General features: G+C 34.7%; 1 protein-coding gene across 2 annotated transcripts in view; it reads right to left on the bottom strand.

Moving 5' to 3' along the window:
* Positions 1 to 25,411, bottom strand: part of ANO3 (anoctamin 3) — a 409,115-nt gene that overhangs the window by 96,340 nt on the left and 287,364 nt on the right. For both annotated transcript variants that reach the window (XM_063094283.1, XM_063094284.1), the window contains 7 exons: positions 23,063 to 23,163; positions 22,436 to 22,480; positions 17,892 to 18,023; positions 14,671 to 14,777; positions 12,453 to 12,508; positions 8,970 to 9,091; positions 2,912 to 3,046 (listed from right to left, as the gene is read on the bottom strand). In XM_063094283.1, the coding sequence (XP_062950353.1) occupies positions 2,912 to 3,046; positions 8,970 to 9,091; positions 12,453 to 12,508; positions 14,671 to 14,777; positions 17,892 to 18,023; positions 22,436 to 22,480; positions 23,063 to 23,163 (698 nt within the window). The remainder of the gene's footprint in view (positions 1 to 2,911; positions 3,047 to 8,969; positions 9,092 to 12,452; positions 12,509 to 14,670; positions 14,778 to 17,891; positions 18,024 to 22,435; positions 22,481 to 23,062; positions 23,164 to 25,411) is intronic.

Below are 25,411 nucleotides of genomic sequence, written 5' to 3'. Positions count from 1 at the left end.
TGGAGGACATTACACTACTTGAAATAAACCAATGACAGAACAAATACTGCATGATTCCACATATATGAGGTATCTTAAATAATAAAACATAAAAAAGCAGAATACAATTGTGAGCCAAGTACTGAAGAGAGCAGTGAACAGGGAGTGGCTGTTCAATGGTTATAAAGTTTCAGTTATACAAGATGAATAAGTTCCAGAGATCTGCTGCACAATGTTGTACCTATAGTCAACAATACTGTATTGTGCAGCTAAAAATTTGTCAAGAGAGTAGATCTCATGTTAAGTGTTTTCACCACAATAATACACTTTTGAAAAAGAATATAGGTTTGAAACTTAACTGACAAGATATATTCCCCTGACCAAGTCACTTACCTCTTTGAGGATCAATTGCTTCATCTGCAGATGGGGATAATATCTAATTGGATTATTAGATAAGAGATATTTATAATGTATCTGGCACATCACAGGCACTTGATAAATGAAAGAAACCCTTATCCTTAAGGACAGTCTCATGAGAGGGCTTAAGAGGTCCTTTGAGAAGTAACAGCTTTTAAAAAGTTGGCTAATACCGAGGACTACATAAATTTCTTGGTGAGTTCCAATGCCAAAGAGAGAAAAATGGACCAGAAAGTTGGGATTTCTGCTGTTTGCCTTACTCCTGAAACCCAGGACCTGAAAAGCAGGCCACATTTACCTAATTGTTCATTTTCAAATTTCTATGAGATGTCCTCTCCAAGGCATACATCTGACCACGTTTTGCTAAGTAAGACCAATTCATACTTGTAAACATACACATACAACTAGGTATACATACAAGGTAGGTAATCTGAAACTCGATTGTTATGTACCCCTACAATTAACTGCAGGACAATGAAGAAACACAACTTTAATTTATTTGGGCATAGTAGAAGCATAATAAATAGGCCCACGTCTGAATCTTTTTAACATTTTGCTACCCTACAATAAACAAAATAGAGCTTAATAAAATAATACTGACATAAATCAATATGAAATAAAAGCCTGGTTGTTTCCTCCCACCTGCTATGATAACACCTATGACTCAACCACGTCTGACACCTTGAATGAAAAATTTCAGTCCCAAAATTTTGAAAGTCAAGATATTCAGTGCTGCTTATCTTGGTTTAGAATAGAAAGTCTGGCAGGATCTTAATTACAGTGTGACAAAAGTAGCAGTAATATAATACCACAAAGCATTGAAGAAAAGATTTTGCTAATGCCTTTTAAAACACTTCTTGTACTAAAAGTTAAAGAATATTTATCTCATACAATAGGAACCTAATTTACTCCATTGGTACGTAAATCAATAGGAACAGCAAATGTATTCCTTTAATTCCTTTTGTTAATTTTCAGCTTCGTAGGGCTTGAGGGGGAGTCTATGTCACATAGTAAAACTTTGTTGATATGTTCTCCATGGAACTAACTTGAACAGAAGGTATCAAAGAGTCATTTTCCATATTTCCTAATTCATTTTAAAATATTTTTCTTTTCAAGACACCATAACTCTAAATCACAACCTCTCCTCTAAGCCTCTCCTCTCCCCCGCACTGACTCAACAGTGCACAGGGAAATGCCCAAAAGGGGGATGGATGTTGCCAATGGGCAGAAGTTGATTTAGGAGGATGCTGTCTTCCAGACTAGTCACGAGTTTGCAAAAGTGTGAAATAAACCTGTGACTAGATGAAATAAGCAGCAGGTATTTCTTTGTTTTTATGTTAATCAGCATTTGGCCTTCATGGAGAACAAGAGGACTCTTGAGATACCAAATCAAGGAACTTGGTTATTGAACAAAATTCAACTTTAGGACAATGAAGAAATTGTGGTTTTAGGCAAAATTGCTATACTTACACATACGTTTACATATGCATATGCACATTATATTTTTTAAAGAAAACTCAGGGAAATTAATTTTTATGATCCTATGAAGAATCTAACACTAACATTAGCTGTCATGATTAACTACCCAGCAGCAAGACCATGGTTAAAAGATGGACCAAAGGAGAAGTGCTGAGCTTTCAAAGAGAGGGAAGAGATGATTTTTCATACTTTTAATTTGATCCCAAAGATGGATTTGATTATATACTTGTGATACGTTAAATAGAACATGCTGTGAAAATAATTCTCTACTGCTAGGGTGACTGTAGTCCCTGCTGAATAATAACACATTGTTTCTATTTCCAAATCTTGAGTCACTTCAACTTTAACAGAAGAATCACCGTTCTGATATATGTTTGATTTTTGTCAAGTCTTATTTCACTACCATCTCTTAAGTTGTCTTAAGTTTATGCTAAATAAAATTTATAAATATCTATTCTTCTAAAGAATAAGAACAAAGTAGAAAGTATTTTATGTTCTGTCACATACTGAGGAGAGGTGAGGAGACTACTGAGAGCAAGATTTATGTGGTGTAAATAAACGTTTTGTCTAGACATTTTTAAGTACATTAGATTCCATCGTCTGCAAAAAAAGATGTGCCTCTGCAAGGATGGTAGTGATGGTTATAATAAATGAAACAATGTATTTAGAAGGTCTTCCTAAATTTTAAATTGTTTACAAACTGTAGCTATTATAAGTAGTTGAACTAACACATTGAGAGGGAATTCTAGACTACTAAATGCTATGCAAATATAAATTATATAAAACTATTTAATTTTTGAGTTGCTTTGTTGGATATATTAGAAAGAGAAATCTGGCATAAAGGTAAACAGTCTTGGAATTTATTCAAGAGAATTTGCATATACAATTCTCAAAATAACCTTTTTTATAGTGTTTCCCTTCTACAAAAAAAATAATAAATTAATTAGATTATAGTATAATCATTTGTTTTTTGTAGTCAGCATTGCCACTCAGAAGACAGGCCAAACATTTATAATAAATCTCTTAATTAGCTTACCTTACTTGACTTTCATTCATTCTAAATAATCCATATAAGAAAACACACAGGCCCACAATGGCAGCAGGAATCAGCATTCCAGTATACCATCCCAGCCAAGCAAAGTATAGTCCAATCTTCTCACCAAAGTAGAGCCTGCATGAGAAAGGAATTAAGGCAACAGAGCCATGTTGCAAATACTGATGCCGCACCTAGTCAGAATTTCAGATGGAAAATTGAGGCTACCAATTCAGTTGTCTTCAGCTCCATTTGGGGTATACAATACTCCTGTTTGTTAATGAAACTAATAACGGTGATATTGTTTATTTTAAACATTATCATTATGGGGGAATTTTCTCAAATGTATTTATTTCTGTTCCAAACTTCTTAACATGACTCACAAAGCTTTTTATAACCCAATCATTGCTTTTCTCCACCCTCCTAGTAGCATCTCTTTTCATTCTCCACATCACAGAGCTGGTTTAAACAATATTGCTTTTGTGGAAATTAGAAAAAGGTCTTCCTTCTGGTTGGATGCTGAGAGCAGTTTAGATTTCTGCCTCCATCTGCACCACTGGACAGAAACCCTTACGTTAGACACTATTTGCACCATTATGTCGTATCTTCCTCAACTCTGTAGTTTCTGGAGCACACCATACTTAATGCTGGTTAATGCTGTTCCCTCTCTTTGGGACACTTAAAGTGAAACAAACAAACAAAAAACAACAAAATATCTTCACCCTCCTCCTCCCCTGTCTGACTTGTATTTGTTCTTCACTTTGTGCTTCTTGCAGGAAGCCTTCCCTTACTCCCACTGCAACTCTGGCTCCATGCCCCTGTTCTTGCTCTCATACTGACCTGTGTTCCAGTACCCCCAAACTTACAACACTTTGTGGCAATTACGTATCACTCCTCCATTCCTCTCCCTCCCCATGAGATTCTAAACTGCTGTGTTTTGCTTCAGTAGCATCCACCACAGGAAGTACTGAATAAAGCTAAGAGCGTGAATGTACTCTAGTCTCCTTCAGCTGATGAACACAGTTTATATGGACGGCAGATGAATAAGGCATTTATAATGACTGTCAATATTAACTGTCACACAGTTTTTAAAGTCTGGTGAGAAATGATAATTTCTTGACTTCTCTACTACTATTTGGTCTCCATCTGCAAAAGATGGTTACTTAATATACAGTTTTGCTCCAGCAATAAAGAATTGTGTCTTACAGCTCATTTGGGAATATTGTACTGAGCAGTGATTTTTGCTGGGAAGAAAATTCTCTTGTCATTTTTCCTTAACAATGCTTCTCTTTCTAAAAAAATATTCCCTTTCTACTTCATTGTCCACATTGTGCCAATTAAATTTTGTGCATATTCTACTGAATACAGAGCTGGAGTCATACTCTATTAAGCATAATTTATCCAATTATTTTCTTTGTATTTATTTCTCCTTGGAAACGTAGATCAATAGAATATTTCTTATGCAATGATAATGTTCTACTTTGACACTGAAGCTTATTATATTAACAGGTATTGCAAAAAAATCCATTTATTCCCTTAAACAAGTGTTCCTCTGTGGGGAGGAACAGGGTTTATAGCACACGTTACTAACATAACAGAGTTATCTTTGTAATAATGATAACAGAGCACTGCACGGACAGACCAGCTTATCCAGACAGTATTATACTGAGATCTTAAATTACAGATTGTTGAAGGTTAAGAGGAGCAACAATATTATTTGACTGAAGCATAATCACCTAAGTTAAAGCAGATTTCAGATCTGTTTCAGGAGATGAAGGAGCTAGTGCCAGGCAAAGAAGGCTAAATATAAAATGCCCTTGACTTAGAGCATTGATATTCACAATCTTCTAGGACCTCTAAGTATTTCTTTGAGGTATTTCAAAATCATGAAGAGCAAGGAGGAAGATGGTGTTGGTATTTCTATAACTCCCCATCACGCTTTAACCATAGCCACTCTCTTTCTGTTTTATATATCGGTGTCCCACATGACATTTCATTTGATGACAGGATTCTGCTACTAAAATAACTCCTATAATAAAATAAATAAATGTTGAAATCTATTGTTTTAAGATAATTATTTCATTTAGTGACTTTATTTTTAAATTTAATTTCCTCTGATGCTTATTGTGACACAATAGTTGTAACACAACTATTTTGTTAAGCAGGTTTTGTAGCTAATGACTTTTAAATTGTGCTCTTTCTAGTTTCAAATATTTTCCATGTAAAAATAGATTGAAAGTAAAATAGGCGTGGGCTACTGAATGTTTGAATTTATTTCTGAAATTGAGGGAAAATAAAATCATGTCCATAAATGGTTATTTATAAAAAGAAAAATGAATTGACAGTCTCTTATATTTCATCTTCTACTAAGGAGCTGCCATTTTCAGCACAGGAGTATAGAGGGTTTGCCTGTGGCTCTCCATCATCCATGACCAAAGTATATTAAAAACCAAACTCCTCAACACCCTTTTTCTTTCACTAGAGATAGGAAGCAACACCATAAAAGACCTGTGCCCTCAAAATCTGGTGGTCTTAATAACAATTACTCTGAATAATTAAAACACCACAGATTTTAAGATGATCTTTCTTGTATACAACTTTTATTATGTTGAGATACTTTCCTTTTATACCTAATTTGCTGAGTTTTTATCATGAAGTGATGTTGAATTTTGTCAAATGCTTTTTCTGCATCAATTGAGATAATCATATGGTTTTTGTTCCAGATTTTATTGATGTGATGTATCACATTTATTGACTTGCATATGTTGAACCATTCTTGTCTCCCTGGGATGAATCTCACTTGATCATGGTGTATAATTTTTTTGATGTGTTGATGTATTCTGATTGCTAGAGTTTTGTTGAGGATTTTTTGCATATGTTCAGCAGAGATATTGGCCTGCAGTTTTCTTTTTTTGTTGTATCTTTGCTGTTTTTGGTATCAAAGTGTTGCTGGTCACATAGAATGAGTTTGCAAGAGTGGCCTCTCACCAATATCATCCTGAACAGGAACAAGACAAGGATGCCCACTATCACCACTCCTATTTATAATAGTATTCAAAGTACTATCCGGAGCAATCAGGCAAGAGAAAGAAATATAGACCATTGGAAAAGACAAAGTCAAACTGTCCCTGTTGTCAGATGACATGATCCTATATACTGAAAAACCTAAAGACTCTACCAAAAACCTCTCAGAGCTGATTAACAATTTCAGTAATGTTGCAGGACACAAAATCAACACCTCAAAATCAGTAGTATTTTTATTCTCTAATAATGGACTAGCAGAAAAAGAAATCAAGAAAGTAAGCCCATTTACAATAGTCACAATAAACAAACAAACAAACAAAAAACCTAGGAATCAATTAAACAAGGAGGTGAAAAATTTCTACAACAAGAACTACAAGTCACCACTGAAAGAAATTAGAGAGGATGCAAAAAGGTAGAAAGACAATCCATGCTCTTAGATTGGAAGAATCAACATTGTGAAAATTCCCATACTACACAAAGCAATCTACAGATTCAGTGCAATCTCTGTCAAAGTACCAATGGTATTCTTCATGGAAATAGAAAAGAAAAATCCTACCATTCATATGGAACAGCAAAAGACCCCGAATAGCCAAAACAATCCTGAGCAAAAACAAAAAATAAAGCCAGAGGCCTAACATTACCTGACTTCAAATTATATTACAAAGCTATACTAATCAAAACAGCATTGTACTGGCATAAAAATAGACACACAGACCAATTGGTCAGAAGACAGAACCCAGAAATCAATCCACATACTTACAGTCAACTGAGCTTTGGCAAAGGCAACAAGAACATACATTGGGGAAAACACTGCCTCTTCAAAAAATGGTGCTGGGAAAACTGAACATCAATATGCAGAAAAATGAAACTTGGATTCCTGTTTCCTGAGATCTGTACCTCTCACCATATACCAAAACCAACTCGAAATGGATTGAAGACTTAAGTATAAGATCTGGAACTATAAAACTGTTAATGGAAAACACAGGTGAAAGACTTCAGGAAGTAGGGCTGAAGAAAAAGAAAGAAGGAAATCCTGTCATTTACAACAACATGGATGAATGTAGAAAATTTTATCTTAAATGAGATAAGCTAGATAGGAGTAATTATTGACACTGACATGCTTGCTTGAAAATTCTAACTTCATTTTAATTCCTAATAAATATGGCTTTGTGAAACAGCACAATTCACTGTGTTCTTATTTCTCTAAAATAATAATTCTTTCACCAGCATAAGTTAGATTCTGACAATTTGTCATGATTGACAAAGTCAGAATCAAAACACCTTGATTCTGGATATATCCAAATACTTAATGTTTGCAATTAAAAGAGTTTGGTGCTGGATATTTATCCTTTGTCCTCCAGATCCACACTCCACCCTTTTCCTCTCTTGTATGCCCCAGGAGATTCACCTCTAAGGACTGTATCACCCATGCTCCCTTCTTCTAGCTTCCTGATGGGTCTGTTGATCAAGTGAAAGTACCAGCAGGACATCGAAGGTCATGATAAAAGAGATGTTGGGGTATTTATTACTCTGGCTTCTTCCTTCTAGGGCCATGGTTTGGCTGTAGCTGCTTTCTTCCTAAAGTCATAGCTTATGTCAGGTGACCCCTTTCTTATTTAGTTCAATTTCTCTCCCTTTGTCCCTTCAGGCCTAGGTTTGATAAATGCTTCCAGCTTTTGCTAGTCCATGGGAGCTTCATCATCATTTGTTGGTTCCCTTGACCCTGGTTCATACTTCCGTACATACAGTTGATCCTTGAACAGTGCAGCTTACAATTCACATGTGACTTTCCCCACATTGCTACTTAAGTGGTCAGGCAGTTAAGTACTTTTTTAGTTGGCCTTGTGGAACCTGCACATAGGAAACGTCAGTCCTCTGCACATAGGAAACGCAGTTTCCACATACAGTAGGAATACAGTAGGAACCACGCAGGTCAAACCCTTCAAATCTATGTCGTTCAAGGGTCAACTGTAGTTCTTTAACTAAGTTCTCTTAAGGTACCCCTTTCAGTTGTTCTATCAGTTTTCTGCTGGGGCACTGAAAGATGAAGTGATGAATTATTCTTAATATTCATATTTCATAAACAGTTCAAAATATCAACATATATAAACTAATAACTAATGACTTTTCTTTCATTCTATAAATATTAATAGTTAGTAGAGACTTAAGTTCTTGTTAATATATATTTCATGATTTAAAAAAAGAACAAATTATCCTCTATCAAAATAAATGATATAAATCATGATGTAACAGTATTCCAAGACTAATTCAAATTGAAGGCATTTACTCACTAGAATATATTTCCTGGAATAGAGGAGATCTATGTTGAAAGATAAATATATACTTAGATGCTGGGGTGGTCATTTTCCTCTTTGCTCTCAGAACCATTCTTTTCTTTTCTTTTCTTTTCCTTTCTTTCTCTCTCTCTCTCTCTTTCTTTCTCTCTCTCTCTTTCTCTCTTTCTTTCTTTTTATTTTTCACAGGGAAGTATATTACTCAGGTTCCTTTGTAAATTAGATCTGGTTAAGTCGGGCCAGGAGGTATTGGAAGACTCATAGCAGGAAGGAAGGGATAAACCAGGACACCTGGGTCTTTTTCCCTCTCTTGGTCTTCCTCAGGGTTGTCTCCAGAGTAGCTGTGCCTCCTCCTCCCCCATCTGCACCCCTCAGCCAGTTTCACTTCTCTGCAGGCAGCCCTAGTCATGGTATAGATCCTGCCCGATGACCCGGGACTTGGGCTTTGGTAATACACTTCATTCCAATTCCCCCCCCCCACCTTTTGGGGTGTTAGTAATTTTCTACTGTTGCTAATCTCTGGTTGCCTTACATCCCTATTTGATTTCTCAGCCCTCCCATCCCTATGTAACCAATTTCCTGCATTAAGTTGCTTTTATTGAAAAATCCTATAGTGCTTATTTTCTTGTAGATTGCATCCTTGTTGATACAGCTGAATGGGTGGGTACAAAAAAAATTCAAATCTAAGAAAATGACAACCAAACAGCATAATCTGTATTCCATTATCAATCCATTCATCATACCTGATTAAATCCAGAGGCTGATTCTTATACCACATTCCCCAGCGTGCCCAGCGTTCATATAACAGATGTCTGTTATTCTGAGGGCCATGGGTTTTGATGGGCTGTGTGCTCTTGTAGGCTCCCTGAAATGGATAAAATAAGATAAATTGCTCTTCATTGTCTTTGTGAAATTGAACTAAATAAGAACTGATTGTTTTTTCTTTACAGAATAAACAACTTATTGAAAGCTTCAGAAATTGTAAACTTAAGCCCATTATTGTATTGAAGTGATAGCTGCCTTTATAGATCTCTCTCTTTCATGGGAAATTATTATTATTATTATTATTATTTAAACCAACAGGATCAATTTAACTTAAAGTAAAATTAGACTTCAGGCTCACTGTTTGGAACCTAAGGTCTTGTAATAAACATAATATCTTCACCGTCACTGAGAGAAACTGTTGTAAACTTTAGTTCAGAAATTAAGAACATTGTTCTGCTTTAAGAAGTGACCCAGTCCCAGAAATGGTTTCTTCAATTTATAGACGCTAAGAAGAAGAGTAAGTGCTTATTTGAAAAGTGTAAGAGGCCTCACCTACCAGCCTAGTCAGCCTTTTAAGCCCTAGAATACCTAAAACTTACTTCAGATAAGATATTCCAAAATTAAAGGATTTTGTCAAATTCTTTATATCCTCTCTTAAAAATCTGTCAAACGGGTTACATTTTCAGAGTCATAGAATATATACGGTGATTATAGAGGAAAATGTTTCCTGAAGATTGAACTTCCCTGCTTTTATAATCAAGAAAGAGGGCAATAGATACAGTGACTATATATTTTCTGAATCTAAACTAAGCACATAGGGTATGACAAAGTCACTGTTCTCACTCCAGTGTATAAATGTGCTTTTATAAAAAGTCTGATGAAAATTCAAAGTAAGTGGAGTTATGCCTCAGTTCCTCACCTAGATGATGGGGATAAGAATAATATCAATGACACCCAGTACAGAGGGATTTGATAAGGACCCACTTGGATAATCCCTATAAAGTGCCTGGCTCATAGGAAATACGTAGTTAATGTTAGTCATTTTTCGACTTGATATATTGTGGCCATGGAAAACTACAAACTGTCATAAGAATGTTCCCAGACAACCAGGACTGTGAGTTCCTATGAGGGAAAAGGACACCTTGAATGATGGCTTGCAGGTGCCTCGAGGTTGCAGTAAGAGAGGTGTGCATGCTACCTCTGGCTTTCTAACAAAATAGATAAATTAATTAGGTAAGGGTGATGGTATAGAGTACAGTCCCCCGAGTCGTTTTCTCTAAAGTACCCCAAAGTGTTTAAAGCCTACAGATCGGAAGCTAGAGAGATGGAAGCAAAGATCTAGATTCTAAGCATGGGGACATTCCCTTGGGAAAGTACGTTTACTTGTGAAATTGAAATGACCTGTTAGGGTTGGTAGACTGCTCTGAGATTGGATGGGTAAGGGAAGGTGAGCCAAAATCTCAGCTTTATTCCAACCACTCCTGGTAATTCTTCTAAAATACATTACTATTCTTCCCAGCCTTAGTGGTCAGAGGGTAGGTGCTTCCTGAGTTTTAGATGCTAAACTTTAGAATACCTACCGTATCATTGTCCTAACCACTCAATAACCTCAATCGGCCACACTATTCTGGCTTGACAGTGACATGAGGTGGGCTGCCAGAGAAAACTGAGCAAAGTGATTCCTGTTGCTCACTCACGTATATTTGTTCCTTTCCAAAGGATCATGTACACTCAGTGATCCCCACCACGCCCAGGAGTGGCCCCCTCCTCCAACTAACACACTTTCCCCGTTTCCACTATTCATAATTGATAAAATTATAAATTCCATCAATATCTTAAGCAAACGCTTTCTCTTGTTCCCTTTATTTTTTCTCTTCATGCCAAATTCCAGCAGAAATGTTATGCTCTCCCCTCTAGCCATGGTTCTTTTTCTACATAAAAAACAAATCCAAACTAGGGGTAAAAAATATAAAATTGACACTCGTCTCCTGCATCAAGGAAGAAGAAGAAGAAAGCCGTAGACTGTGAAGTGTCCTGAATGAAATTACAGTCAGTGCCATTGACTCCATTTTCCTCTTAGTAAGCCTTGTTTTTCTTCTCTCAATTAGTAGCATTTAAAATCAATAGAAAATTCCTGACACCATTTTATTGACTTTCTATTTTGTTTTATTTATTTGTATTTCAACAATACTGTTTTCTATTATTTTTGTGTACGTGCTCCATACATTTCAACTAAATTATAAGCATAAATGAGAAAACAACCATTATTTATAACCAATTTATAGTAGGTTCCAATTTCACACATGAAAAAAACTGCCAAATGAACCGTCAGAGCACAGCCTAATTACATAGAGAAAATTACACAAAGGACAAATCAAACCTTCCTTTGCTACAGACGATCTTCCTGGGCCTTAAGTTTGCTACTCTTAACACTCTATATGGTAGTTGACAGGGTGTTTAATTTTGCTGAGCTTTGTCTCTTCATCTTGAAAATGGGAATAATAATATTTATCCCTCCAGGGCTATTGTCAGAGTAGCAGGAAAATACATACACAGGGCCCAGTGCATGAAACACACAAACACACTGCCTGTTATTATTATTTCTATTCTTACTATAAGTAGGTATACATAATGAATATAAACGCTGGAGTTTGGCTTCCTGGGATCAAAACTGTGCCTTTGATACTTAACCTTTCAATTGCCTATTTATAAAACGGCGTTAATATTATTGTCTATCTCAAAGGGTTGTTGCAAGGATTAAATGAGATATTCTAGATGAAACATTTAGCTCATTGACAAATAGGAAGTGCTCAGTACATTTTATCTACTATTAGTTATACCAGACTTCAAATTCTTCAAGTACTATGTCCTGTGAATCTTCAGTCTTAATTTTATGACCAAAAAAGTGGTAAGTTCAGAAGTAAAACCTCTAAAGACCCATGCTTATTTTAAAATGTGAAATTGCCTTAAAGAAAGAAGTCAAGAATACAGAGAGGAGGAAAGGAGGAGTTAAAACTGATGATGTTTTTACCCAACAGTTTCTGGTACGAAGGTAACAACCTGGCAGAGAATCAAGGAGCTAATGGGCTATAGGTTTTTTTTGTGGGCTTGTTTTAGATTTTCAGGTATCCCAAAGTAGTCGGCACAAACCAGGAATCTGCCCTGTTTTGAGTGGTGTGGATATCAAGCTGGATCAAGTGAGAAGCTCTGTGTTGGAGCAGATGCCATGAGAGTTCTCTCTGAGACTGGGGTTACTGATACGGTGCAAATTGCAGAAGGGTTTTGGAGCAGTGGAGCCAGTCTGCTGCCACAAGGTTATAGTGGGGTCTCAGAGAGCCCAGGAACACTTGGCTGAACCCTTCTGGGGATGGGCAGCCAAACTCAAATGAAAACAATGAGATCAAGCATTGAGCATGAAAATCTTTTTTTGTTAAAAAATGGAAACAGTATTTCAAAATTACCTCATGTGGAGGATACGCTGCTATATACGAGCCATTGCTTATAAGTTTACCAATACCTGGAAAGAGAAGAAAAGAACAGTTCTTGAATTAAAGTGAAAATTTCTCTCTGAAGTAACATACATATATTTGAAACAATAAATTAATTAAAAATTTAAAATAACGCAAATGACTTCCATAGCCACATCACGTATAAGGGCAATGAGACTGTGAAAGAGACTGAGTCTAGCTGTGTCTTTACAATATTAGTAAATGGAGATTTGCAAGGTGCCAACATATCATGAAATCATTTTAATACCCACTTATGTGGTAGCACATGAGCCAGGAACAACTTTGTTTTTCTTCAAAATAACAAGGAAGAAGAAGAATTCTGTGCCACCAAAAAATATCTCAAAAGGGTATTGGTATTGAGAAATCCTTAATTATTTAATTTAATACTAAGCCAAAGAGACGTAAGTAGCAATGTAAGACACATTAAAACCTCCTCCATCTCAGGGAGGGTATAGTGAAATGGATACTCTCATATAGTTCTGGTAAGAACAGATTTTGGAAAAATTTTTCTGGAGAGCAATTTTGTTGCAATATTATTTATATTAGCAAAGAATTATTAAATAATTCCACACTCAAAATTGGGGAATCAATTATTGTGGTACAACCAATTATATCAGGTGCTTAGTAAATAATTATAATTTGATGAATGCTTTTAATAGAATATTGTATAGCTATTTACAATAAAGTTTTCAAATAGTACTTAAGAGCTTGAGAAAATACACATAACAGTAATTTTTAAAAAACAGGATAGAAAATTGTAAACACTGTATGATTCTAATTTTGATGCATGTATACATACCCACATAACACATACTGCACATTTGTAAATGCAATAGACGATTGCAGTTAGGAATAATTTTTTATTTCATTTTTAACACTTCCGCGTTTACTGTACTTTCTACAAAGACACGATACCTTTATAATCATTTAAAGTGTTATATTTCATTTCAAAGACTACGTAAGAGCATAGTGCTCTCCTTTAGACACATTTTTTGTATATATTCTGGATTTCTCTATTTTTATTTCTTTAAAAATTTTCTGACTAAATTTAATTTGGGGGGGTAAGGTTTTGATGTTTAAGGTAACTATTTTGAATGCTCAGAAATAAATGAATTATTAATCAGAAGAGAATCAGAGTCTGAAGGCTTATCTCTAAAATGAACATAAATGAAACATAGCTCGTTTTACTTATGTGGTAATCCATTTTACCACAAATCAGTAGTGATTGATACAAGTTTTCACTGGCTGTTAACTTTTTATTTTCAAGAATTTTAGGTCATGACTAACATTTGATCTCTTCGGGCACCTTGTATTTTCATCTTTATAGTTCATTTGTTGCCTGTTGTTTTCTGCTCAGCTCTGTGTAAACTTTGAAATTTTATTTACTTTTTCTAGGTGAAATGTTCTCAATTTTTTTTTTGTATTATACTTGTTGCAGCATATTGCTAAACACTCCAACAACAAAGAAATTTAGAAAGTTAAAATTAGTTATTTCACCTTACAGAAATAATCTCTAAAAAGTTTCTTACATATTCTTCTAGATTTGTTTTCTTTTTATGTATGTGTGTTTAGGAAATGAAATTACGTTAGACTTATAGTACTGTAATCTGCTTTTTTTAAACTTGAGAATGCATTGTAGCTATCTTTCAAAGTCAATAGAGAATTAATTACTAATTTTCAATCTCCATGAATAAAGGGTCTATGATTGATAAATTTGTGTTGAGTGAATAAATGTCACATAATTTTTAATAGATCGATTATATAGATGAAGCCTAGCTTATTTGTCAGTGCCTGATAATGGACATTTAACGTATTTCTAGTTTTATTCTATTACAAACAAAGCCATGATAAAACAATTTCTATGTAAATTGTTATTCAAAAGTCTGATTATTCCTTTGGGATAAATTTCAAGAAATAAAATTTCTGTTCCAAAGTGTTTGCACATTTCACATTTTGACGTATATGGCCAAATACTCTTAGTTGTTTTTTTTTTTCTGTTTATTTTATTGAAAGGCCACAAAATAGTATGTTTATAGAGTCTGTGTTCAATGTGTTACACACACATTTTTCATGAATAAAGGCAAAGTTTCACTTAAAAAACAAACAATAATTCAGCATAACTAGTATCAGCAAATTTTATTTTCTCTAAGTTTTTAATTAGTGTTCTTACCCACTTTTGATATCCCATTTTCATATTTGGTGCGCTCCAGCATGTGATAGACTATCCTGCTTCGAGTAGCATTGCTGAAGAATGTGTCCTTATTGTTTATTCTGAAGCTGTTAAGATGTGGGAATTAGTTTTAATATTCAAAGAAGAGCACAGAACACAACAACAATGACAAGTTCCTGGGTAATCATCTGTTTTCTCCATTAAGCTAATACATATGAATTATAGTAAATAAGAAGAGAAATCATACTCTTTAAGAAAAAAAATTGACAGAGAAAAAAATACACTCATAAATAATACAGGGAATTACTAAGTATTCACTTTAGTATCTTCTTTCAGTTTATAAGGAAGACTAGGTGTCCTTGTATTTCTTGTTTAGCATGACGAAAATGAGAGAATAGATTGTCCACTAACTCCCATAATTTTTTTAGTACCTTAAGCAATGTAGTTCCAAATAGGACACATTAAAAATCGATTTCATTCCTCCATACCACACTTTCCAATCCAGCTCATCTTGTTTTCAGAACTTTAGCAATAAGCAATAGTCCTTCCTTCCCCTTGGTGTTGTACGTTGTCCCCACATAGGAAAAGTAGCAAGGAGGGACCTTGTGAGAGCCAATGATGAAAACAGCAAAAGGGTGATCCCAAGAGGAAAGGAAGGGGCTGTTTTAGCATTAACTATATAGTATGCTGGGAGCCTCAAAAAAATGAAAGGTCCTGGGCCTCACTCGACTTCTGACACTTCCTGTTTCCAGGTGCTTTATCTCTGTGAATGATAAACCATCAATCATCTTGTCAGGCACTTGGTCCTGAAGCATTAGGTCTTCTATGATCTTTCTTCCTCTTCAACCTCCATAATCAGTTGCCAAACTAACTTCTCTAACTGAACTGTCTCCTTCAGCTTTCACACTACCCTTCTTGTTCTGGGTCTCATTGCGTCTTGCCTAGATTATGAGAAGGGTGTCCCCCTAACTTGCCGTACAAATTTCTATCTGACTTTTAGAATACATCTCCAATTTTTAGAACACTCCTCTACTTTCAGGGGGTCAGTGTCTCTCCATTACAAGCATAATTAAATTTCTTATTTTCATCTGAGGCTCCCTATACTTGCACTCCAATGTACCCCACAGTCTTACTTATAGCTCCGGCTTATTGTATCTTGATCATCTGTCAAATTGTGTAATCTATCATCACCTTAAAATCCCATGCTTATTTTCCTCTAGATTCTGCTTTGTCTCTGATATCTGTTCCCCCTCCTCTGCCCCCCTCCCTCTCATATTTTTACCTGCTGGAAAGGGCTATCTCCTTCAAAAAGGCTTCCTGGATTCTCTCTTCTAGATGTGGCTTTCCCTGTCTTAGATATGTGCATTTTATTTGCATCTTTCCCAATGTGTTGATTTTTCTCTGCCTTGTTTTATGTTAATCTGTACCTCTATCCATTTTATTAAACTCTGAGTTTCTCCAGTATTCCGATATTGAAATTTTTAGCCCTGTACTTGGATGCACCCAAATTCAGGGTCGTGTTAATTGTAGGTACCAGAAGGGATGTCCACCTGCTTCACTCACCATCAGATTGTTTCAGCATTCCCTGAGAAAATATTTCTTAAGCAGGTAAGTTCCTGTTTTCATAAAGTTACATTATGGAGGCATGAAACGTATGATATATAAGTAAACAAATAAATAAATAACATAATTTCATATAACTGCTATGAAGAAAAATGAAACAGCACAATGGCATGGAGAATGACTGGGACAAGGGGACTATAGGTAGCATGTTCAGAGAAAGTCTCTCTGAGGTGGTGATGTTTAAGTGGGACTTGAATAATAACAAGGAATATGCCATGCAAAGATCTGGGGACACAGCATATCAATAAAGAGAACAGCAAGAACAAAGACTCTATGTTGGCACTAAGTTTGAGCTTTCGATGTTAGAATCAAGGCTTGTATGGCTGGAGTGAGTAAGTGGTGGGGGAAAATGTAGAAGACGAAACGATCGGGACTACAGCATTTATGCCCATATGGTAGATGATAAGAAATCTGAATTTTATTATAAGTACGAATGGAGGGCTATTTGGGGGGTTAAGCAGGTAGTTGTATGATCTGTTTTTTTCCCAGTGATCATGCTGGTTTCTTGGGTTAAAAAAAAAAAAAAGCAGAATGCTTTTTATTTGGCACACTATAGATTCTCAAAGGTCCTCAGAAAGTGCAACAGAAAGCTGAAGAAGCTTCCATGAAACTGTGATTTCTCTCTAATTTGGCATTCCTTTGGATTTCCAGTCTTTCACCCACTCCCTATAGCTGGAATTAGAAAGGATGCTTCTAGATCCACCTTCAAGAATAAATAATGGTATAAATAAAACATTTGCAAGAACAGAGTTTCCCAATGATTGCTGGCTATGTTACATGCTTGGTGATCTGGAGTTCTGTGTCATCCTTCCCTTCAACTTCTCACATCCCAGAATACAGGTCAATTTGGAATGGTGTACAGCACAGTAGGCCCTACAGTCATAGTCCTTTAGTGCCCTGTGCATTTTTCTATCTTTATGTTTACCCTTTTGAATTATAAATTTACATTTTATCTGCCCCATTAGATGGAAATTCCATGAAGACAGAAACTGTCATAATCCTCTTTATATCCTTAACCTATGTCATGTAGAAACTCGATAAATACTAGCTGAATGAATACATGAATAAATAAATAGACATGTAGATAGGTAGGAACACAGAGAGTCATGAATCAAATCTCTAAAAAAATTCTCATTCCCTTTAGTTTAATAAGATTAAACTAAAATGGATATTTAATTAGTGAATATATGTCAATTAAATGCAATTATAGTCATAACAGTTTATTAATTAGAAAAATGTATTATTAAAACATGCTAATTAATATCCAACCTATTATTAGTATTATCACAATTATTATTTTAACCAAGTGACTTACTACCATAGTAATTATTTTGAAAGAATTAATAACTAGACTGCCAGCTCATAGGTTTACAATTAATTTTTCATTCTTTAAATGTCTCTGAAACTTAAAGTTAATACAGCATCAATAATGTTCACTTAGTGTTGTTCATAAGGTAAGCATATATTTTAATACAGTAATACATTCTTTGACCTTTTGGTAAATAATGAAAATGTTCCCAGGTACTTTTGTTTTACAAAAAAAGCCTCAGATAATGAAAGGTATAAAGGTAGGAGGTGGAAGAGAGATGGGAACTCACTGGTGAATCCGTGCACGGCTGAAGGGCCCAGTGTAGCAGTCTGACTCCTTTAGGTCTGGAAAAGCTGATTTGTCAAGGGTCATTGGGTTTTCAGATACCCAATTTTTGATTCTTCTAAAATAACTTTGTACCCTGGAACAAAGTCACGTTGTGGAACTAGATTAGATTGTGTTCCAGGACCATGACTACCTTCCACTACAGTTCCCTTAAGTACTAAAGAAAGAGTTCCCAAAAGACGTACACACACCCATGCATACACACACATTCATTCTGTTGTCACAAAAAAGGAATAAATAGGAATACAAACTAAATCCTACATTTGTTTAAACTCTTACAGGGCAACTATGTTATCCTCATGAAAAATACCTTGTGGAAAATATTTTTAAAATCCTCATACATAAAAGTGGTGGTAGGAAAGAGTAATTTTTTAAAAAGCAGCATGATATATTTATTAAAGCTGTGTGTGTATATACTCACATGCATGTATGTATGTATGTAGATATAGATGTAGCTCTACAAAAGTGGAGACTGAAAAAAAACAAATGCCGATGATACACTCATTCATCCAGTAGTGGCTGATAGTCACAAGTGTGGTAGAAACAGCATGACTTTTGCAGTCAAGCAAAACTGGGTTGAAATACAGCTCTGCATTGTACTATGTGTGTGAACTTATACAAGTTATTTAACTTGCTCTTGCCTTGGTTACCACACTCACAAAATAAAAATAATACTGACCTTACTTAATAATTGCAAATTGGTATTTTACTTTAAACTTGAACATTAGCAATAAGGAAAGTTGAGGCAAAAAGCAGAGCCTTTGCAATACTTTTTAGACTCTAACAAGAATATGAATTGACTGAATATCTTGTTAAAATGCAGATATTGATTCAGTAGGCCTGAGGTGCATCTCTAAGTAGCTCCTAGGGGCTGCTCATGCTGCTATCCACTGACTACTTGGAGTAACGGTTTAGCACAGACACCAGGCATATACCATTAGGACACTGTTTTGGGAAATCTGACATCAGGATACTTTGGCCCCAGTTTTAGATTACAGTCATAACCACCCTCTGTTTTGGTATATATTCTAATTGGAATCATATTTATTTTACAAATAAAAAATAAAGAAAAGAAAGTAATTGATTCTGAAAATGTAACTTCTGAGGTACTGTGATAACAGCTGCGTATACAAAAAACACATGCAATATTTACAAGCTATGAGTTTCTATCTTGAGCAATTGTTGGCTTCTTCTGTAGTAGTAAGTCAAAATAGTAGAACAGAATATTTTAATAGACAAGCACAACACATCTCAATATTTGTTTGGCCAACTCTGCTTGAACTTCAGAAAAATTTAGTACAGCAATGGCAGGCAGCTAATATTGTATGTTAGCAATTATTTCATCCATGTCTAGTATGGTAAAATTACTCTGTGTAATTTGAAATAAGAATCAAATCCTGCTGAAAAGTTTAGCAGTGAAAAATCTGAATCTTTTTTTGGCCAAGTAACATTATCATTTAGATGTTAAGTTATTTTTGCTTTTGGTGGGAGGGGGGGAAGCATTTTTTTCTAGCCTAAAATAATAAATAAGCAGTATCTAAGGTGATCATTTGCTTCCTCTGATTGTAAAGAAAACCTCTAAAGTCACAAAATATCACCGTACCCCAAGTGCCAGGGTACAGACACGTAGAAAACATTGAATAAGTTATGGAGCATTTACTCTGGCTTTTTAAATTTAGCATAGTTGGCAAAAAGCAATGGGATAGGAATCAGAAGATAAGTTTTCTAGTGCTGAAGTTGCCAGTCATTGAATTGAGCTAAGCATTTCCAATCTTTGAGCTTCAGGCTCCTCATTTCTAAAGAGGAGAAGAAATTCCATTTGTCCTACTTCATTAGGTTGCTAGGAGGATCAAATAAAAGGAGGCATTCTTAATGTACTTAGAAAATGCAGATGGGCTGTAGCACCCAAGGCCCTATTATCTCTGTGAATTTTTAAATTTTTTTAAAAGAAATAAAATAAAAGTACTCTCACACCACCACTTAGGTCTTTAACGGAGAATAAATAATATTATCAATTTAGGCTTTTCACACATCCCTCCTGTGAAGGAGTAAATACTGTCTGATGGTAAAATCCACGTGGTCAGGCCTGGGTTTGAATACTAGGATGCAAGGATCTAGCTTATTAACTTCTTTCAGCCTTGCTCTGTTTTCTCATTTCTTAAGTGAAAAAACATCTTGAGAATTAAGTGGATAATGTCTGACACCACAGTGCACAGCACATGGTAAGCACTCAAATGTTTATGATAACAATGAGGAAAAGGAGTACTATTATTACTATTTCTACTACTGCAACCACCACCTCCATGTCACCAACATAATCTGACACATTATCTGCATTCTATCAAAGCTTTACAGTGCTGGACATTTTGCAAACTCAAGATTTTGTGGCATACTGTACAGATGACTTCTAATAGAGATTTGAGTTCCTTTGCTAATATTAGGGGAAAGCTAAAAGAATTCTATGGGAATTGAAAATAAATCTGGATTAAAGAGTCAAACTCTGTATCAATAGTGACCGTACACCACCTCCCAACCCCCACAAACAGTGTTTAAATTTTCTTCTCCAAACTTAAAATTAAAAAAAAAAAAATTCGAATCAGTCATTTCCTTAATTGAACATCTCTACTCAAACGTGCGACATTCCTTTTTTTCCAGTTCAGTACATCACATAATTTCATACATTCCTTTCCTATTTTTTGCCCACCTCTCCTCACATGCATCCACAAAGCCAAGGAACAAAGATAACTATTTGTAATAAATTTAATATAAATGGGTAGGCTACAGTAAGGTTCAAGATACTTTAATAATCATTTGAAATAATTGATGACTGAATTTTCATTTCATGAATTTAAACAGAAAATAACAAATATAAAAGATAATAAAACACATTATGACACATGATATAGTGTTCATTTTTCTAGTTTACCTTAATTAAGTTTGACCAAAATAGAAAAAACAATTTTTTTCCATTCTTAAAATTGTTGTTTCTTTACGATTTAATATATGCATATTTATTATGCATTCTAAACCAAGTTTACTCTAAAAACTAAATTATGATAGTTTCATATAAATGGATATTTGTTGTGATTTTAATATATAGGATTTTATCCTTTTGGCAAGTCTCTGAAAGAAAGATGAACATTTAACAGAAAACCCACTAGTTATATAATAGCAAAGTCTCCCTAATTCTATAAAAATGCACTGAAGTGCACTCAAGAGATTTTATCAACCATCCAACATTTAGCAGGCATATGCAGAGCAAAACAAGGACAACCTGCAGCTGTAAATTTATACAAAATATTCCAATGACTTTGATGTTGTTATGTAAAAATTAATTTGGAAATTTGCTGCATAGACCAGGAGCGATTAACCACATGGGAAATGATGAGAGCTCATTCTAAATCAGAGTATTTTAACCTTATAGGAAAATCTAATTGGGCTGAGGAGCATCATTTACTTAAAACAAACAAATAAAAGCCATTTTAGTACAAATATTTTAAATATTCATTCTAATTTCAAGGTTTTTTTCTCCATGATTTACTTTTCTTGTCACCTAATACTACTGCACCTGAATTTAATGTTTAAAAGAGACCAACACTCTCCTATTATGATTTAGAAAGTTCAAAATTATGTTCAGCAATTTTCTTTGGCAAAGGAACTAGATTTATTGAATCCTTTCCTAAAATGTCTGTTATTCACACTACATGGTTTTCTAGGTTTTGTGTCATTATGACTTGTAATGTCCTGCAACATTATTCAATAGAGCATAGTCTACCACATTCACATGTTTTGCCTTTGTTAATTGATTCTTTTGCGATGAACAGGAAAATAGCCAAGCCTAAGAAGCCTTTTGTTTGAACACTCATTAAATGGAAGCTCGTTTCCTCCAGTTAAACAATGCCAAGGGAATTCAGCATATACTCTTACCACAATAGGGAAAGAGTGGATGTTTTGAGGTGAAGTTCTTGAAAAGAAATTAATTTTCAATACTAGGAAGAGAGGCAGCTGGTAGAATTACGGTGAGTCTGCAATTCAAAAGATGCTCTACGGCCTTGGTAAACCACTTCATCACTCTGGACACCAGTCTTTACCACTTCTGTCAAATTGAATTGGGTTGAATGATCCAGAAGGTCTTTGCTTGATCTACTGTTCTATTACTCTAGAGAGTCATCATTTACCCATTGATCCTGGTTTTATACCTACTTTTAAAATTAAAATCTCTTAAAATGCTAAGTTGCAATTAAAATCCTACTTCCATAATATGATGTCATGGGAGGCTTCCAGGAATGGCAATGGTAAATAGTAGCAAAGAGGATATTTGATTTTAAACACTGTTCAATTTGCCATAAATTGTTTTGGAAATGTCTTGATCAATTGATTTTTTCTTCCTAAATTTTACAACTGCTGATATGGGTAATCGGATGTCTTCTTTATCTTTTTTTCCAAATGTCAAATTGATTATAAAAAAATTATGCATCACCCACCAACCTGCCCATTGATTTGCTCTTCCGGTCAGTGTAATAGCATTTTTTCCTGAAAAATAATAGAAAGCAACAGAGAAAAGTCACAAAAAAATAAAGTAAAACCAGTGAGTGACAACATTCAATCATATTGCGCATTTCAATACCCCAAGTTTCGTATGCTTAAGAAACTTAATACATCTGAAATAAACCAGTATAAAACGAAATACTTTGAATTTACATTTTTTTAATTTCAGAAACTAAGTTACTCATAGCAAAGATACTTTAATAAATCAATAGATAACTTTTGAATATAGTATGTTAATTCATTTTTTGAAAGTCTGCATAATAACCCATATGAAATAAGAAATGAGATTGATCTTGGTAATTATTATAAGTTAAACTTTAAAAATAACTGTTTTGCCCTTCCTTTAGGCAAGTCCACCCTGAAATGATATAAACTGTCCAGGGAAACAAAAAGTTTACCACATTAGGCAAACAAATTAAAAGAAAAAACCTGTACAGAATAACCTAAATTTTAGAAAACAAAGCATTTTCTCTGTAGAAAAGGTGACATTTATTTCTGTAAGGTGTTGCAAGAGACAGAGTCATCTTAATACAAACTGAGTTAGAATAAAATAAAATTTGAAAGTACCTGAAGGGCATCCTGATATTCAGCCTCTCTGCATACTTGCACAGTGTGTCCCATGGAATGTGAATTTTAATAAACATGATATCAGGGCTTGCAATAGCTGGCTGAAAAAAAAAAATAGCAAGACAGGCACCAGTACTCAAAATCAAAATTGATTATATCATGCCACAATTTAATTTGGGAGGAAGGAGCATTGTCCCTTTGGCTATGAATGAATGATTGTCACTGACACAAAAGGAATTTATATGGATTACAAAGTATTAATGAAAGAAAACCTTAATAAAATTTAATAATGCCATTGTGTACAAGAAATAGCCACATGTAAATGAGTGCATTTTCTCACATGGATTATTATCAAAATCTGGAGTCCCCAGTCAGAACAATCATGAGCCAAATAAGAATCTGAAGTTATTCTTGACAGACACTTTATCATAAACTTCTCATTTCTGTTCAAAGGGGTTAGAAAACACTGCCAGTTGCTACCAGTCACTCATTAGTTAATTCAGTTTTTTGCGTTTTTTTGTTTTGTTTTGTTTTACCAAACTTTATTGAGTATCACTAGGTCCTCAAACTACTTGTTAGGTTTTGTGATAATCCTATTAAAAAAATGGAGTATAGAAGTCTATGATTTCACAGAGTTATCATATGTGCATGCCTACTCTAACCTTTCGGTCCACTTTTACTCCTATTAACAAATAAGAATTTAAGTGTTTTTAATCTGGAAAAGCGTTTTTAGAAAGAGTCAAGTGTATATCAGAATTACCTAAGGAGCTTCTTACAAACGAGGTATTCCAGCATAATTTTTCAAAACCCCAGAGTTGAATTCCATTGTTAGAATACTTTGATCATATCACTAATCAGAGAATCAGATGCCTTTCAGAATCTGATAATCATCAAGATTCTTCGATTTGGTCCAGCAAACTAAAGTAAGTAACTAAATAACTGACTATATCGGCACTGTATAATACTCATGTCCATAGTCTACCTTTAAAAAAAAAAAAAAAAACAACCTAGACAGTTATTTCCTAAAGTTTCTACAGTATCTAACCATCACAGAGCAATGAACAAGTATGTGGCCATTCTAGCATCGAATTCTACAGAGCGTATTCTTCATGTGATAATAGGAGTTGAACATCTGTACAGAAAGAACTGCTGTTTGCTTCCACTTAGACACACCCATCAAGTTAGACACAGCTGAGCTCCATTTGGCCAACATTGTTCATTTAAATTTCTAGGAGATGGAATGCCTCAAGAAACATGCCTATCTTAAAAGCTCAAAAATGGGGAAGGGGCCGGCCCCGTGGCTCACTCGGGAAAGTGCGGCACTGGTCACGCTGAGGCCGTGGGTCTGGATCCTATATAGGGATGGCTGGTGTGCTTGCTGGCTGAGCGTGGTGCAGACCACACCGTGCCGAGGGTTGTGATCCTCTTACCAGTCAAAAAAAAAAAAGAAAAAAAGAATGCGGAAGAAATTTATCAGCTTAAGTTAAAGTTAAATGCAGTTTTAAAATTAAACTATAACATTTTTATATTTATATAGCCCCATATTCTAAACATGGCTAGTTTCATGGATTTGCCAGAACAATATTTCAAATCTGTACTACCAATATATTTCTCAGACCAACATTTGCCAAAGTTTGTTCCACAAGTATTATTTAAAAAAAAAAAAAAAAAAGTGAAGGACTGACATTCTATGACCAAGTAAATTTTGAGTTTCTCACTAAAAGACATTTGAGACATTTTAGTGTCCACGTACTGGCTGAAATATCCAAACAGATAAAAAAAAAAAAAAAAAAAAAAGCTGAATCTCCAAACGTTAGGACCATGAATTTTTTTTCCCACTCATAGCTTACTAGTATTTTGCAAATCAGCACAAGGAAAACAGCAAAAGATGCTTTCCTGTCAGTACAATTTCCAAAGGATTTTTCCTATTTGGAATATGTTTGTTTCCAATTAAAAGTAAAGGATTATGGAAATGAAAATTGGCAATGCCAGTAAACATAGTATGTCTCAAATATATACAGGCCTGTATACTCAGACCAAGGTTATATACATTAGCTATGCTTGGGAAAAAAATATGTAATTTTTTAAACCATTGATTCATTCCAACAGCTATTTGTTTAAAAATATATTTATCATCCCAGATGGAAATTTGTCACTGATCAAGGAAAAAAAGAACATTATGATGTTGGTATTTCTAGGCTCCTTTTAGTAAATGTTCCAGACTTGGTGGAAAGTTTCTGTGCAGGAATGGTAAAGACAAGAAAACCCTTTTAAAACACAAAAAAAGCATAAGCATTCATCTGTTTTAATGATTGCTTTATCCAGGGCAAGTTAAAGACACACTTTATG

Source organism: Cynocephalus volans, chromosome 4, assembly GCF_027409185.1.
Source record: "Cynocephalus volans isolate mCynVol1 chromosome 4, mCynVol1.pri, whole genome shotgun sequence".
NCBI classification, from domain to species: Eukaryota; Metazoa; Chordata; class Mammalia; order Dermoptera; family Cynocephalidae; genus Cynocephalus; species Cynocephalus volans.
The sequence above is the reverse complement of the archived record's forward strand: the minus strand, read 5'-3'. Positions and strand labels throughout refer to the sequence as shown.